Here is a 17,696-nt window from a genome sequence, read left to right as displayed (position 1 = left end):
TGGGTTGGGGCTGGGCGAAGTGAAGCGCTGCTATTGTTTAGAGGTGTCAAATCCAACACAGAACAAAGAGGATGGGAGAAATGTGCTGTGCTCGCCTATCAGTGTGCTGAAAGCAGCTAAAGTACACACACGCACGCACACAAATATATACTATATATATATGTATGAATGCACATGTGTTCGTCCATCTACACACATACACACGCACATCAGCACATTACCTGGAGTCACACCCCGCCAGCGTTAACTCACACTGACATGCACACACTCATACACACAGAAACACCCACCAGCGCACTCATGCACACTCATAGACAAACAGCCTGAAAATGACAAGATAATCACCACATTCAAACTTACCTTCAGCTCTGGGTAAATGCCTTTCTCTGAGATAAACTAATAAATATACTGTTTTCTTTTCAAATGTTCTCCACTGAAGGCCCTAATTACCATACGCTGACAAAGACCTGACAGAGGTGTTAGTTAAAAAGGTAATTTGACTACAAGTAGGAGTTTGGGTTGGGAAAAGGGTCAGTGTGCTTTACCCCCCCCCCAACACCCCCCCCCCCCCATCCGCCTCTCTCTTTAATGGTTTATTCACGCTTTTCGAGGACTTTTTGCATGATTGACTGACAAGGTCTTTTTCCGAAATAGCATCTTCAGTAATGAGAAATAATTGACTCCCTAATCAAAAAAAGGGTTCATGGAATCCACAAACCCAACTGTAATCTTCTGTGGCATTTCCAGCAGAATTGACAGTCCTCATAGCTTCAGGCTCTATACCACTTTGATTTAATTGCTTTTTTTTTTTTTTTTTACCAGATTAATAATATACTTTATACTGAATGTTGTGTGTGTGTCCTGTATGTGCTTGTGTGTTTGTGTGTGAGATTTCCTCAACCTCCTCTCAGGCTTTGTTTTTAATCAATAATATCACTTGAAAAGCACTTCAGCTGTGTAATTCTTTTTTGTAGACTTTTTACATTGAATTCATTAAGGGATTCGCTTTGGTAATTTCATTATTTACTCAAAAGTATATTGATGTGGTTGTTGTACACATTATTTTTAATAAACTACAGAATGAAATGTTGCAAAGAATAACAAAAGTACATTATTACTTGAGGGTGCCGTCATGTTTTATTATTATTTGATAAAATATATTGTCTACTTTAAAAACGGCTTGACAAAGATAATAATAATAATAATGATTATTTCTTATTATAACAATTATTATTATTATTAGTTAACTAGCATTACAATGAGTCATTCTATTTACCTATTTTAATATCAATGTGCCGTGCTTAATTAATCCAAACATTATTTTATAACTTTTCGATTTTTTTTATCCTGGAATAAAAACCCAAAGTTTCTTGAAATAGTTTAAAGATATGAAATAAGATGTTTTTTTATCCAAAGCTATAAAGAAAAATGTGTTTTTAACTTTTTTTTGTATTGTATAAAAACAATCTGAACTGGAACTGTTTTATTTCCGTCTGTTAAAATGGCTAATTAATTTGATTTTTTTTCTTATATCCTACATAAGTATTTTTCTAATAATGTTGTCGTATGTCCTGAATAATTTAGACAATATAATAATTTAAGTAAGTGTGCCTTGAGAACGGAAAAGTTTTTACAAGATGGGAAAAATTAACTTGTAGCTTCCTCCAGCCTGTCCGATATGTAATATGGCCTCAGCCGCTTCTCCCTCTAATTTGGTTCTGACTCATCCTTTCTCTCGTTAAAAAGCTGTTTTAAATCATGGCTAGTGGCAATGAGAAGTTAATTTCAGATTGTTATATTTCCATTAATTTCAGTTGGCCTTCTATAGTTTCCCCTCCCTCAGACTCTCCTTTCTTTCAGTACAGGGGGATCGCAGGGCCTGTTTTCTTTTTTTTCTTCTCCTTGTTCCTGGTACTCTTTCTTCTCTCTTGCCCCACAGCACAGGAGACGAGCAAATATGAAGGAGTAGAGTTGATAGCTGAAAAGAGGAACGCTCTTTTTCACTTTCATTAGCACTGTCTTTTACCCCTCCTCCCCTTTCTTTTTTTCCCCCAATTTTCTTTTCTATGTCCATGAGCGGCTTCTTAACCAGAGATGGGTGGAGTGGCCCTGGAAGTTTAAACAAAACACCTCCCCTGAGAATCCAACTCCTTCAGCCCTAAAGGGACACACCCACACAACAAAAACACACACACACTCGCACACACCTGATTTGCCAGTACTGTGCAGAGTAGCAGGCGCCTCCAGATTTGTTGTTTTTCGTTTAATTTTCCTTCTCTTCTCCTCCCTCATTCACAGCTAAGGTGAAAAAAAGTCCACTGAGATTTTTGGTAGATTCTGCTATTAGCAGGCTCCACCTTTTCAAAACACTTACAGTAGCTGGACTTCATGTGTTGATTTGTGCAGCCCGAAAGTTAATTTGTCAGCAACAGTGATGGACTTAAAAAAACAACAACTAATGGGCATGTCTTGATAATAACAAGAAAAGTGAAAAAAGTCACACAATAGTTCAAATTTAGCTCTACTTCACCTCCTCACAAATTTAGAAGAACCGAGTGAAAATTCCACATCATAGCTTGTTGAAATGTTCTCACTGCACCCCAATTTAGAAATGTTGGCTTGGATACCAACTGTGCGCTCAGTTAGTACAAGGAATCAGTGTGTATCAGCCCCTAAGGCTGTGTGTGTCTTTGTGTGTGCGTCTCAGAAATGGACAGCAGTACCCGATGGATATTTAACACATTAGCTTTGGCAGAGCTGAGAGTGGTGTGAAAACACACTGATTTCCTAAGTGGCAATCATATCAGCCTCGCCTTTAGAGAGGCAGCAGAGAGCAAACATCTGTGTGTGTGTGTGTGTGTGTGTGTGTGTGTGTGTGTGTGTGTGTGTGTGTGTGTGTGTGTGTGTGTGTGTGTGTGTGTGTGTGTGTGTGTGTGTGTGTGTGTGTGTGTGTGTGTGTGTGTGTGTGTGTGTGTGTGTGTGTGTGTGTGTGTGTGTGTGTGTGTGTGTGTGTGTGTGTGTGTTTATTATTTGTGGGTATGAAACACAAGAATAAACTGAGCTTTTATTATTGCTTTACTTTGGCTATAACTCATAATATTTTTTTAACTTTTATTTAGTTCAATATGTTCTCTTTCGTCTTGTGTTTTTTGATAACAATTTCTTTTCACGTTCGACTTTATTGCACTACAGTTTTATTTGATGTTTTAAATTGTTCCAACTCTCTTTCTACCTGTGTCTTTTCTTTCTGCATCGCCCTCTTCCTCTCCTAGCTCAGGGTTTCATTGTTTGCGGCATCAGCCTGCTCTGCATGTGTGTGTCTCTCTTCGCCTGTCAGGAGTAAGCTGTCTCCTCCCTGCTAGGGTTCAGGAACCACTTGGTTCTCCCCGCTGTCAGTATCACCCTGAGCTACGACACAAAGGTCTCAGCCTCCTCCTCCACCCACCCTAGTTAGGCCCACTCGCTCACTCCCTCCCTCCGTCAGTCCCGTTCTCCCTTGCCCTATCCATCCTCGTCTCCAGCCGAGAGTCACCCATCCGAAACTATGTTAAAACAGGGTCATCCCCCGGCGTGCACTTAAAGGCTGTCCCTTTAACCTGCTCTGAAATACTTACGGCTATTATTATAGCTTATAAATCATTAAGAAAGTTTAATTATACGAACATTTCATGGTGGAAATGTGCAAGCTGACACATGGGAAGGGGAATTTAATGGGCCAGCAAGTCCCAGCACCGTGAGGGAAAATATTGAGGTTAGGTTTCTATTTTACAGCATTGCCGGAGGGTTGGGAGACAGGGAGAAAGATAGGAGCACTTTCAGAGTGAGAGAAAAGGCAAAAGGAGAGGATGAGGCCTAGCCTGTATCCAATGCGCACAAGTAACTTTCTCTCTACACTCTGTAGACCAAAGCTGTTAATATGGCCAGTTGATTTGGGAATGATGAAGACATTGCCCAGCGTACCTTGTGCTGGTTTTCTTAACTAAGATGTATTCTAATTAACACAAGACTTTAATTAGTCGCCATGCCGTCATTTCACTTCGTTAAGGAATGCTGCCTAATTAGAAATTAACATTTGGAGAATTTCTGTAATTGCTATCGCCAAACATTAGATTAACATCCCTAACTGCTAATGTTACAAAACTTCTGGTGTCCACTTTCTTAATTGTGTCAATATCATTTCAATGTGAACATTATAGGGGTATTAATACGGCTTGAGCAACTTAAGCAACAGTTACCAGTCTTTTCAGTGTAACAGAAATGTAAATTGATCAAACTGTTGGGAGTTAATATCATTAACACATTCTGCAGATGCTAATTAGAAATTAATTGAATTCTGTTGTGATAACTGTAAAATGTGAAATGTTGTTTTACATATGAGCATCTGCTTTCACTATTTGGTCTTTGGATCTGAATGAAATGTCTTGACAGAGTTCTGTCATGTGCAAACCAATAGGAATAGGGACTATTTTATTATGACACATCACCAGCGGGAAGGAACAATTGATGTGTTCTGACCCTGTGTATAATTGTGGAGAGAGATTTGTTTAGCTAAATAGATAACTTTGAATAAATAAAGAGCATTTTTTAAATAAAAATGTTGATTCATGATTGCACATTGTCGCATGCCCAAACCAAAACCCTCTCTCAGAAAAACACTCACTCAATTTTGTCTTGAGTTAACTAAATCCATTGTGTAGCTTTGCACAAGGCAGGTATTGTTTTTGAGCAGTCCCTTACCCACAACCCTGTTTGTCCCTCCCTCCCTCCCTCCATCCCTCCCTCCCTGCCCTCTCTTTCTCCTCCATTCTCCCTTCCCGTCTTCCTCTTGTTTTCCATGCGGGCACAAGCGGGGCGCAGCACCCGCAGCCGGCAGGTTTCCTGGCACGCCGCTCCTCATCCTCTGCCTTTTGTTTCCACTAGTGGACAACCATTCTCCACTTCTGCTGTGTCAGTAAATATTTATTGGCCTTCCTTTTCCTCACCGCCCCCACTTGTTGGTGTGTATCTGTCTGCTGTATATATATATATGTGTGTGTGTGTGTGTGTGTGTGTGTGTGTGTGTGTGTGTGTGTGTGTGTGTGTGTGTGTGTGTGTGTGTGTGTGTGTGTGTGTGTGTGTGTGTGTGTGTGTGTGTGTGTGTGTGTGTGTGTGTGTGTGTGTGTGTGTGTGTGTGTGTGTGTGTGGATATACACACATCATTCTCTGCAACACGTACAGAGACATACACCACCTCCCACAAGCCTGCGTCCTGTGCTGTCACTCACACAATTCGGCAATGCCCCCTCCTCGCCCTTTCAAAATCTCACCCTGTCTCTCCGCCCATCATCCTCCCTTTCTTTCTCACTGTCTCATCTTCCCTCCATCGTGCATGTGGCAAACAGTCGTGACAGGAAAGAGGAAAGAGAGGAGGAAGTTATTTCAGTTTTCTCCTGCTCTTTCCCTCTCGCTCTACACCCTCACCGTGACCAGAGTTCATGAGCTGGAGAGTCAGAGGGGGAAAAACCCTGTAAATGCATGTGACCTCAGTGAGCAGAACCTCGCTACACTCCCACAACACTGATAGATGCACACACACAAACACACTCCCTCTTGCTCCCTAAGGCCCTGTGGCCTCGTGCTAGAGAGGGCTTCCTTCCTGCGGTTAAGACAAAGGAAGCTGGGGACCGACAGGGGACCTGGGACCGCTGCTTCAAAGCCACAGGAAGCGCTGGTGTTGTCTCTTCCTGTGGAGGGTGTCGGAGCGTGGGGGGGCAGCTGCCTGTGTTTTCACAGCCAGGGACGAACAAGGATGAGTGTGTTTTGTGTGTGTGTCCGTGTGTCACAGGCAGTGTAGGTAGAGTGGCTGAACACGATGCACTCCCACTCCTTTCCCCCCTCTCTGACCTGAGATCAATTGCCAGCAACATACAGCCATACACAGACAATGTAGAATCAGAGAGACAGCACACTAGGATCATCAACTCAACCACTGTTTATCCATAAGTCTATTGTCCTCATTGATTTATGATGGAAGAAAATCACTGCCAGAGCATCAGCCAGCCTCTATGTTTGTTTTTTCCAACCCTTGCCACTGCTGACTCTACACATGCTCCCAATGTGTACATGTCTGTGTGTGTTTGTGCTCCTGTTCCAATGTTGGCGTGTAGGGATTTATGGGGGTGTATGTGTTAGTGTGTCCGCGCCATGTGTTCTCCAACCTTCCGGTGTGCACCCGCATACATGTTTGTTTGTTTTTTCTGTGTTCGCCCTGGCTTCTACGATGCTGTCCTCTTACTCTCTGGCAGCAACAGGACAGTTAATCAATCAAATATTTAAGCAGTGCTTCAGTGCTCAGTGGGTAGTCCTAGATTATCTGTGGCCGTTGGCAGTGCATGGCGCAGTCACATTATAAGCCTCGTCTCTGACTGGCATCGTCGCGGGGCGCTTCTCGCTCTCTGTCTCCTCCTTCCCCTTGGCCTCTGCTCAGTCTTCGCTCACTCCCAGTAACGCTGAAAATGTTTTCCTCTGTTTCAATCTCACTCATTTTTTGTCATTCTCTCTGTAGCCCTTGCTTTTCCTTTTCTTGTTTGCTGTTCTCTATTTGCACTTTCTCTCTTTGTATAATTGTGGCTTTTCACATTGACTATCTGACTGTAAGCAAGGCCCCTTAAAGAGCTCTCATCTTTTATGTCTGTTTCTCTCGCTCTGTATTCTTTCTAGGGATAAGTCTGCCTCTCTCCCCACGGGGATCTCCATTGTGGATTACCATTCAGTTTTCTCCCAATTATCTAGTGGCTTTCGCTGCCTTTGACACATAATTATCTAAGGCCTAAATAATTGTTTTTATTATTGCCGGTGTTTAGATGTAGCATCAGCGGAGCAGTCCCGACCAAGGGAGCGTCACAGGGAGAGGAGAGAAATTAGGTATTTATCTCGACCGGAGATTAGCTTAGCATGCTGTTAAATGATGTCTCGTCGCTGATTCCAACTCCTCGTCCAGATAAATAAACATGATTAATATGTCCCCCTTCCCTCCTTCATGCGCACACCCCACATGTACGTACACAGACACACACCAATCACAGTGATGCAAATTAGTCGCTTTTCGGCGCCTCCCGCTTTTTTAACGCTGATTTGGGTGACTTGTGTAATTCGCGGAGAACCGAAGAGTTTTCGTTTTGGGGGTGGGGGGGTCGTCCGTCCGTCCGCCCACCCGTCCGTCAGTCCGTCCGACTAACGGACAACTTTTCACTTAAAAAAAGAAGAAGAAATCTAGACCGCAAAATAATTAAACAAGCGAGTGCCTGTTTTTCCTGGCCAAGGGCAGGAAAACACAACACGAGCGTAACGTGTCTTCACGTGGTATATGTCTCGTCGGAAAGGAGTGTAGACTAGAGTGCTGACGGAGAGCACCGGAACGCCGCTCCAGCTCTTCAAATATTGCTGTACCCATAAGGAGCCGTACACACCGCAGTGTTTGCGTGGCTGTCTTTAGTTGTAAGCACAGTGGCGATCTGTTGTTATTAGCATCTGGTTAGCTAGCTATGCTAACGAATTTAAAGAGCTTTTCTACAACCAGGTGGAAGAGAGCTCTCTCCTGAGAGGCTCAAATAACCTCAGCTCAGTGAGGTTAAGGCACACCTTGATATGATCATTATAGTTATTAATGAGACATTAGAGTCTAAATGAAAAACAGGTATAAAATACAATAGGACAGTAACAAAAAAGTTGTTAAAAATAACAAGAATAGAGTTTAAAAGGGGAGTGATTTGTAAAATATCCAAAAAGAAGAATCTGCTTACAGTTCTGTTTCATATGGGTGTTGAGATGTATCCATAGATCTCTTCAGGTTGCTCTCAAAGTGCACCAGATTGATGCTTTTAACTTCAATATTTAAAAAAAAATCTTCCTGGGGGAGCATGCCCCCGGACCCCGCTAGAGGAGGTAAAGTCCCCCCCACTTAAATCAATGTTCACATGGATAGGATACTTAATGCATTTGCACACATCTTGTGTCCATATCTTTCTGCCACAACCATGCACGTGCGTGCGTGCATGCGCGAGTCATGGTAAAATATCTGGATTAAGAGGTTGCTTTTTCTTTGCACAGCATGAAAGAAAGGCCAAATTAATGGGCTGTGATTTTAGTTTTTTTTAAGCAGTTCAATAATTTGTACGGCCCTCGGAGGATGTTGTAAAAATTGAAAGGAAAAAGGTTCCCCACCCCTGCTGTAAATAATAATAAAAACCCTTGATTTATAACTTAACATCTCTGTCTCCTATTGATCTGAGTATATTATAAAGAATAGCCAGTTCATTGAAGCATTATAGCGCAGGCCTTTGTCAGATGGTATATTACGCTGTTTTTTTTCTGCTTCGAATAGTTCTCTCTTTTTTCACCATACGTGTGTTTGCATCCCTGCAATCACATATCACATACATGATAAATACGATTATACACAACAAAAAGTCTAGCAATTAGCTGGCTTTGTGGCAGGAATCAGCTTAAAGGGCTAAACACTGTACTTTACTGAGGGCCATGTGAGAGGTCGGGGGTTAGAGAAAAGTCTCTGTGCATGTGTTTGAGTGGGTCCAAATGCGTGGGGGATGGCTATGCCATAGAGCCTGTGAAAAGCTGGATTAAGTAGAAATGTGCCAACGAGGGGGTCAGAAAGCTGTGATGTTTGAAGGTCCCTATAGCAACCAGACCCTATGCAGAGAAGTCAGAAGAGAAAATAGTGTATGAGGAAGAATCAGAGATGAGGGCGGGGGGGAAAGTGAGAGGGATTTCAAAGTTCATCCAGAGTTTGAATGTAAATTGGGTGGGGGTGAACTCAAGGCTGCGTCATCAGTTGTGACTCAGCTTTGTTATCGTGGTTCAGGGGAATGTGAACGTGATGTGTATTGCGATCAAACTACATTTAAATCACAATTTGAGATAGTGTTTCGAACAAGCGTGTCAAAAATAGGATGAGAAATGTATTTTAGACCTTTTGTAGCGCACTAAATCATGAAGCGAAAAAGGCATTGATAGTTTAACTGAATCAGAATGAGTCAGCAATGATGCAAAACATAATGAAGTACACCAGACAAGTGATTCAACATTTCATCAAGGTGCTCTATTAAGTAAGGAAACCTATCTTCTACCTTAGGACTCTGGTTTGGACCCTGATGGGACGCACCGTTTCCACTTAAGCTTCTGCTTATGTCTTAAGTACAGTGAAAGCCCACTCGTGTCAGTTATGCTGTTGTGTAGCCGACCCTGTGGTTTGATCTCCCCTTGAAGAGGGTCAAGGGAAAAGAGTATTTCCCTCTTGGGGAGCATTCATAAATATCCTTGTTGTGCTCATCTTGCCTGTCTATCGCTCACCTGCTTTTTCTCTATTCTCCCTTCATTGTACAGTACTGTTCAAATCCATTCAAATGTCCCTTCTTACAAACCTTTTTCTTGAAATGAAAAAAATGGTATACGCAAGCCTCCCTTGTCCAACCCCCACCTGAACTTTACTCTGCACATCCAGCTGCTTTAGCGTTAAAGGGAAGGCCAGCGGAGAGGCGGCAAATGTCTCAACATCTGTGTGCTGGTTTTAGCTCAACAAGTATTTCCACATGTTTCTCTTCACATCTCCCTGTCCAATACAAGACTGATCACAACAGCTGGCCTGTTTCCTTGTTAAAGCTACGGTCTGCGGTTACATAGTGGATTAGCACATTAACATTTTGGATAAAGATAGCTAACACTAATTCACAGGATAACATGCTGTAAAAATAATAACAGGATGAGTCATATGATGAGACTGCTGACCACTTGGGAGCATAGGGCCAACTGGTTTGTTAGTCAGCCATGAGAATCACCCACCCTGCAGAGGACACAGACATGCTTAGATTTTGCTTTCAACGTGCAGCTTACCACAGTTGTCATTGTGGCTTGTAAAACATGGGAACCAGTGGTGTCAAAATCATTGTGGTCTTAGGCCACACTGCATAGAGCACTCTTTCCTAAAGTCATTATTTGTCAACCTTATTACCCCAACTGTTACCACAGGCTAACATATGTGTGTAAGCATTGCGGCAACAAGAGCTGTCAGAACAAGTGATTGATATAGCCAGTGCGGGGAGGAGGAGTTCTTTGGTCTTTAATCTTCAGTTAGAGGCATCATCATGAAAACACACTCTGTTTGGTGAGAGTTGCTGATTTATATTCCCCCCTCATTTCAGCAAATATACAACACTGTGAGAGTATCTTTAAATGGCAAATCAAAGATAAAGGTGGTTTAGAAGTGCAAAGGAAAACTAGTTTTAGCTTTAAAATACAACCACAAATGCTGGATCCAATCAATTTGAGTGCAGCAGTTTTAGGATTTTTAAAGGTCTTGTTATCCCATTTTGAAAGAAATCCACCATTTCTCCAGTCACTTGTATGCTTGATGTTAAATTAAGATAATATTACTGCACTGTCCAGACATATCAAATTCCATACAACCCAGCTTCTCTCCGTTCTTACTAGCTGTGCGTCTTTCTTTGTACACACTTTAATGTTTGTATAACCGCTGTCCGTCATTCACTTGTGTCTCCTCCAACTTCCGCCTCTGGTGAGCATTGCTCTCATATCTGCTTACATCAATTCTTACTATTTTGTGCAACCAGACATTCACGAACATGACACACACACACGCACGCAAACAAAGGCTCCTACATTCTTTAGACATTTTATATGTTTTACAGGTTTGCAGAGGTTTAAATGCTTAGACTTCCTAGCGGGTTTTCAATTCTACAAGATGCTAGTGGTGAGCAAAAAGTGACCCACTGTGAATTTGGACAACAGAATTTTGGATTACTGGAACTACAACACTCTTATACACACACAGTTCACCTTGGCATAATTGAACAGATTTATTATAGCTCAGTTAGACTCTTGATATTCAGTGAACCGTACACATAAAAACTAGATCTTACTTCAAAAGTAAAACTAAATCCGACTCAGATGTTTTAAAGGGCATAAAATAGTAGCAAGGAGAGACCTATTTATTATTTCCTCTTGGAAAGTTGAAATGTTCAGTTTTTTTTGCTGAGACTTTGGCAATGTTTTTGACTTGTTTGAATTCATGTGCTTAGCTTTTTCCATGGGCAGTCAGTCCACTGTCTCCTGTTTCCTGGCCTCTGCAAGTAGCCCCTATACTCAGGGACTAGCTCGTTTGGCTAGCGCCAGAAAACAGGACCTTGACTGACACCTCCAGTTTTAAAAGGTTGACTTTGCTAGCCCCACGGGCCCAGTTCTGCCAGAGGAAAGCTTTTCAACCAAGCGTGGATGAGGAGTGATACTGTGTGTGTGTGTGTGTGTGTGTGTGTGTGTGTGTGTGTTTGTGTGTGTGTGTGTGTGTGTGTGTGTGTGTGTGTGTGTGTGTGTGTGTGTGTGTGTGTGTGTGTGTGTGTGTGTGTGTGTGTGTGTGTGTGTGTGTGTGTGTGTGTGTGTGTGTGTGTGTGTGTGTGTGTGTGTGTGTGTGTGTGTGTGTGTGTGTGTGTGTGTGTGAGTGTGTGTGTGTGTGTGTGTGTGTGTGTGTGTGTGTGATTTTGTGTGAGCAAGCACATGTGTCTGTGAATACATGTGTGGCGTCTGTCTTCTTTTGTTGTCTATCTCTACAGTTTTCCACTTTTTTATGCTTGTCTCTGTCTGCTCTATCCTCCAGCCCAGTAAAGCAGTCTCGTGGAAGCCTTATCAGCTGTATGATGTATGAGTCCTTAGTACCCTAATAGATTCAATTTATCTCTATACACTCCCACTTTAATTTGTCTGGGCAAGGGAGGATATATTCAAATGCCCACCATCATTGTGATGTACAGCCAATGTACATCCAATCTAGCTGGCTGTAGATGGCCATTGTCTGTGAATGTGTGTTTGACTGGTAATGTCTCCAGCCATGGCCCATTGTGAGTATCAAACTTCGATTTATAATAGCAACAGCTTAAACCCTCTATGCCTTCCAAAAACCTTAGCTTTGTACACTAGCCTCAACCCTATTTTGTTTTATTAGACTTGGGCTTTGAGGCCAATATGTATCCTATTCTTACATGAAAGCACCCATTTAGCCCTGATATTCCTTTCACTTTCTTAGCTTTAACATTATCTTTATCTCCCACTGACTTGCTTGTTTTATTTTCAGGCATTGAACCATAAGCACAATGTTAAGCCCAACAGCAGTCCAGTCGTCCAGAACAAACACACATTTGTCCTTCCTTTAAATGGCATTGAAAGTGATATGTATGGCTTTTGTGCCATGTGTAGATGACCAGGGAATCACCAAACTCAGTCCACAGATTATGCCCGTACCCAGTCCACTAGTATATTTCCCAGCTGCAATAAATGTAAACGATTGTTAACCTATTGTTGCAAGTCCTGTCCTCTTTTCTACCTGTTTTATCTTAAAGCAAAGCCGAGTGAAACTGCTCGTTCCCAAGGCATGCGTACAGTGCTCCTTGGGGTGAGACCAGCGGTGGGGGAAGTCTATTGTAGTGTGGTAACAAGTCCTTTGCGTGACATTTTCCTTGGCGTTGACATTCAGAGGGGAATAGGGAAGACGGGCCTGCAGAAGCTACATTCTCTGTGACATGTGAAGGGAAAGGGTATTAAGAATGGGGACAGAGGTATCTGAACGTGCACGGGGAAGGACATTTGCACAGAACGTGACAAGGACACTATGGCGGAGCAGCTCTTTCATATTTCACTTCATAACATTATGCTATACACCAGGTTGTATCTGTACTCCCTGTCCAGTGCTATCTTAGTCCAGGGAGTAGGCTGACAGTGTATGTTTGACAGGGAATGTTATTAGGTGAGTATCTACTGACACAATAGGTGCGGCATATATTACTATTATAGAGGTTATCACACCTCTTAAAGTATGCAGTTTGTTTATTGTTCAAATGTTGTCTGAAACAAAACATGTCCTCCTGAACAGTGACTGTCATAAACATTCTGCAAAGATGACTAACACATTTTAAATGTGGTTTTTGTGGCAGATGAATCAGAGGGAAACCGAGTTGAAGGAAAAGGTGTGTGCTGTGGCTCTGACTGACTCGGCTCACAATATCTGGCTGCAGGAGACCAGCAAAGGCACACAGGACTGGATGCAGCAGGTGAAAAGACCACACGTGCAAATACACAAACACAGACTGAAGGCAAACAAAGACACTGCAAACTGTATAGGGATCTATTCCTGAGCTCCCATCTCATCATGTAAATTCACCCAACGGTGAGCGGAGGTCTCTTGGATATTGCTCCTCTCAGATTTCTCCCTACACCAACCCACTGACCTTCACAAGTACCCCTGACCAACAGCTAGCTTTAGAAGTCATAGAGACCCATTGTTTGCATGTTTTCCCTCGCTGGCTATATATTTATTTTTTAAAACAAGACCCCACTTTTTCTCCCTGGGTGCATGTCAATGAATAACTAAGACGGTCATCTCTCGCTGGTGCGTGTGTATGCGGCCGGGCATGCATATGTGCATGCATGCATGTGTTTATATGTGCTATGTGTGGGTAAGCGTGTGAGATAGAATGCACGTGCACATGTGCATTTGTGTTAGCTTCATTTTAGCACTTGCCCTTTCTGGTGTGACCTCTGCGCCATATGCAGCACCTGGGCTCACTCAGTATGCACATACAGATGAGGACCATCCAAGACCAGAGCTGCTCGAGAGCCAGAGATGCAAATGTCATACACACACACACACACACACACACACACACACACACACACACACACACACACACACACACACAAACACACACACACACACACACACACACACACTTTATTTGTATAACATCCTCTTTTATATCCCTTGCCTTTTGTTTTTGCTATTTCTGTCATCTCCCATTTCGAAGGACTGTGTGGTTTGTGCGTTGACTGTGTGTGACTTGTTGGTGAATGTGTATGTACTGAATGATAGTTGGGGATTCAAGGTTGCACTGGCCCCCTTCTCCTTGTCTGGCATTTCCTATTTTTGATTCATCTAAGGGATGTTCGGGACACTGCATAATTGGAACGTTAAGTGATTTTCTATTTGTGATGATTACCCAGAACAATAAATCTGCAATAACCTTCTTTGTCCAGTCGGAATTAGGGGACAGGAAATGATTCACTCTCTCTTGTATTCATTAACCCACAGCAATTGTTGGCTGACTTAGAGGAGCTCACCTAATTAAAGGGAATTTTGATACCACAAAAACTTGTATACTACATTCTATAGATTTCTTCTGCTTTCAGCCTTGGTTTTGTTTGTCCTCTTTTCCCTAAATTCTTAATAATCAGGCTAAACAATACGTTTTAAGGCTCACTTTTCTAAAAGTGCACTCATTACTGTTTGCTTATTCCAAAACAATGTTCATACTCTATGTATTTCTCTTAGGGACCATTCAACTCATTATGTAAATCATTACATAAATTGTGTTTAAAAACAACACAAAAGTGTGTTTTATCTTATGAACTTCTAACTTGAACTTAATTATCAAAAAGACAACGTGTGATTCATTTTCCTCTTTCAATCTAGAAAGATAGATAGTAAAAAAAGATACTACTGAATAACATTTTTCAGTCAGAAATAGTCTAATTATAGTCTAATCATGCTAATTATAAAACAAGACTGAGACAACTATCAATGGTAAATACTGTAGAGCTGTTTAAGGGGAAAATAACTCAAATAAGGCAGTCAATTAAATGTCATCGAGTCCCTGGCTTTTGGGCATGGAACATGCTCCGGGCCAGCTTTAGGATTGAGTTAAATCCATTAATGTGTCACTAGTCATTTACATTAGAAACCAATGCTTTGTATGTGCAGTGGTTCCACCAAAAGGTCATAGTCCCTCTGTGATCCACCCAATATGCAAATGATCTCCGGCTTTCTATCATTGGCTCTGTTTCTGATGTCTAGCTTGGAATGACTGCAAGTGCATGCAGTTGTTAGTGCACAGAAAAATCCTAATAATTCTCATTTTTTACATCTTTATATACATCTATATGAATGACCCAAACACAGCTGGATCTTGAGCGTAAACAACACTCGAATTGCTCACTAGAGCACAAGAAGACACAGCACACACAGGAAGGGCAGAAGGTGGTGCACATCACAGAGGGGAGCTAGCAGTGAACCCTGCATAATGCCCTGGGTGGTGTATAAATGTGGGTGCCTGTACGAGTGGGGGCATGTGAGGTCGGGGCACCCCAGCAGTGCACTGCTCTGTTCTCCTCGGACAGAGATAATTCCCTCCCTCCGGGGTTCACGAGGTCACTGGATGGTGGGATAGAGCATCGAGAAGAGGAAAGTAAAAGAGAGGAGATGGGATTTGGAGATCCGCTCCTGCTGGGCCAGGTGATGTAGGCCAAATGGGTCAGACGAGGGGCAACTGACGTCACCGCCGGGAGACAAAACACAGAGTGAAGGTGAGAGAAAGAAAATAAGGCAGGGATATATAAGGAGAAGAAGAAAGACTCCATGCATTGAGAGAGACAGAAAGAAATAAAGTATGAGAAGCGTTCAATTATTTAGTTCCCGTTGACTGCCGCAGAGAAACCACAGGTTAGAGCTGTGGAAAAGAAAAACAAAAAGACAGGTAGGATATGAATGGAGTGAATACAGATGGAGGAAAGAGATGAAGAGATGTATGTGGAGATAGATGAGTAGCATAGTGAGGAGAAGTAAGTGAGAGAGAGAAATGCGAATGATGGTGTACAGCTGGCAGCCTGTCACAGTCTCCAAGGTGTCTCCTGTCACTGTGCTGGCCTGCTGTCACACTCTAGTGGCCTGCCCAGAGCACACGTACACACACACACACACACACACACACACACACACACACACACACACACACACACACACACACACACACACACACACACACACACACACACACACACACACACACACACACACACACACACACACACACACACACACACACACACACACACACACACACACACATACAAAGTACACTATGGTCATGAATAAACCATCCTAATCCATAGAGATTATACAGCAACTGGAGGTGGGAGAGAGGCAGACACAGAGAGAGAGTGAGCCAGAATTGATACTCGGGACTACTTTCTGAGAAGTTAAGTTGCAGGCTTTCATGTGTGTTATGGTTTAGAAGACTTTTGTACACTTTGGCAAATATTTTTGTTATCTTGGGACTCCGTTTTTTGTGCTTTCAGAAGGAATATGGACATATGGTTTAACCATTAAATGGAGCCACTTGTAGACAATTGCAAAAATGCACACAACCCATTTTTTGTATTTGCATTCCGATATATTGAACAGTTTCCGTACAAATATCAACAATATACATTTCACATCCCTCCTTAAAAAATTGTTTTATATCCCATTTTTACATAGTGATAACAATGGCCTGATAAAAATGGCCAACCTGAGTTCATGGTATCTGATATAATGGAGTTTATGAAAGGTAGGGAATACACATCTCTTTTTAAAGGCTGTGTGTGTATTCCTGGTACTCGTACATGTGTAGTGGATATGGACACCTATGAGACACCTATTTGGTCCTTGTGAAGGCTCCATTAGATCACCCTGCCTTCAGCTAAGTGCAGTGTTTTGTGTCCATTACTGTGTGTGTGTCTCTGTGTGTGTGTGTTTGTGTGTGCGTGCGTGCGTGCGTGTGGCTTCCACTCTGACTTGCAGAAGACGGCAGGTAGTGGATCTCTCACACACTCACAGACACACTCATACACACACACACGACCGCCCATAAACACACATATATACACATAACAAAGAAGGCTAAATATCATCTCTCATTGGTAGAGGGGCACATCTGACACCTGCTTGTCATTACCACCCTCAGAGCATACTTTTAGTTTGATGGTTAGTTTTAGCACTTAGCCTTAGCTTCTTACTGACCACTTTAAAAAACATTTTAGTACTTTGTTCTTGGATAATTTAGCTGAAATAAAGTGAACTTTGCAACAATTTGACTTAAAATTCTTCACAGGGGTACATGTATATCCAGCACAATTCCCTAAACACACACAGACTTACACGCAAAGCGCAGCAGAGATGGGGGGATAGTCAAATCTGTTTACATGTTTGTTTCTCTGTCTGTCTTTGGTTCAATGGCGCCATTGATCGCCACCGAGCTGCTTGAAGTGATGATGCTATGCGTCAGAGGCAACCGATGCGATGTGCCATCCTTTTGTCACATTGCCCTTCTCTAATCCAAGCCAGCAGGCCTTGCCTTTATGTGACTGCTGTTATGCCTGCGGTCTCCCACAGCACTGTGGCTCTCTGCTCTGTGTGTGTGTGTGTGCGCGCATTTATGCAAGAGTTTGCGTGCACATGTGTGTTGTTGCCTTGACAAATCTATTCAAACCCCGGCCTCCCTGCCTCCATTGGTGGCAATGGTGAAGGTGAAGGGGGAGGGAGGAAGGCCCTTTGAAAGACTCCCCTCCTTCTCTCTCCAGCCGCCTTTAGCCTACTGCTCCACAGCCCAGCTGACATCTTCCTCCAGACAGACTGAATGAATTAAAGGAGATACAATGAGACACTTGATGTAGCAGTCAAGGAGCCCCACTGCTTCTGTGCGGCTCTACACCGCTCTGCCCGGGCTCAGAGTGAGCACATCTAGGGCAAAGCAAAGGATCTAAAAATACACAAAATTCCTCTGTTTACCAAGATGACTTGTCATCTTCTCCCAATACTACCC

The 17,696-nt window shown here is 42.6% G+C and overlaps 1 protein-coding gene across 4 annotated transcripts in view; it reads left to right on the top strand.

Annotated features, from left to right (window-relative positions):
* arb2a (ARB2 cotranscriptional regulator A) overlaps positions 1–17,696 on the top strand; it is a 150,864-nt gene that overhangs the window by 88,919 nt on the left and 44,249 nt on the right. For all 4 annotated transcript variants that reach the window (XM_079688080.1, XM_079688081.1, XM_079688082.1 and 1 more), the window contains exon 9: positions 12,996–13,112. In XM_079688080.1, the coding sequence (XP_079544206.1) occupies positions 12,996–13,112 (117 nt within the window). The remainder of the gene's footprint in view (positions 1–12,995; positions 13,113–17,696) is intronic.

Source organism: Notothenia rossii (assembly GCF_949606895.1).
Source record: "Notothenia rossii genome assembly, chromosome: 6".
Lineage (NCBI taxonomy): Eukaryota > Metazoa > Chordata > Actinopteri > Perciformes > Nototheniidae > Notothenia > Notothenia rossii.
The sequence above is the reverse complement of the archived record's forward strand: the minus strand, read 5'-3'. Positions and strand labels throughout refer to the sequence as shown.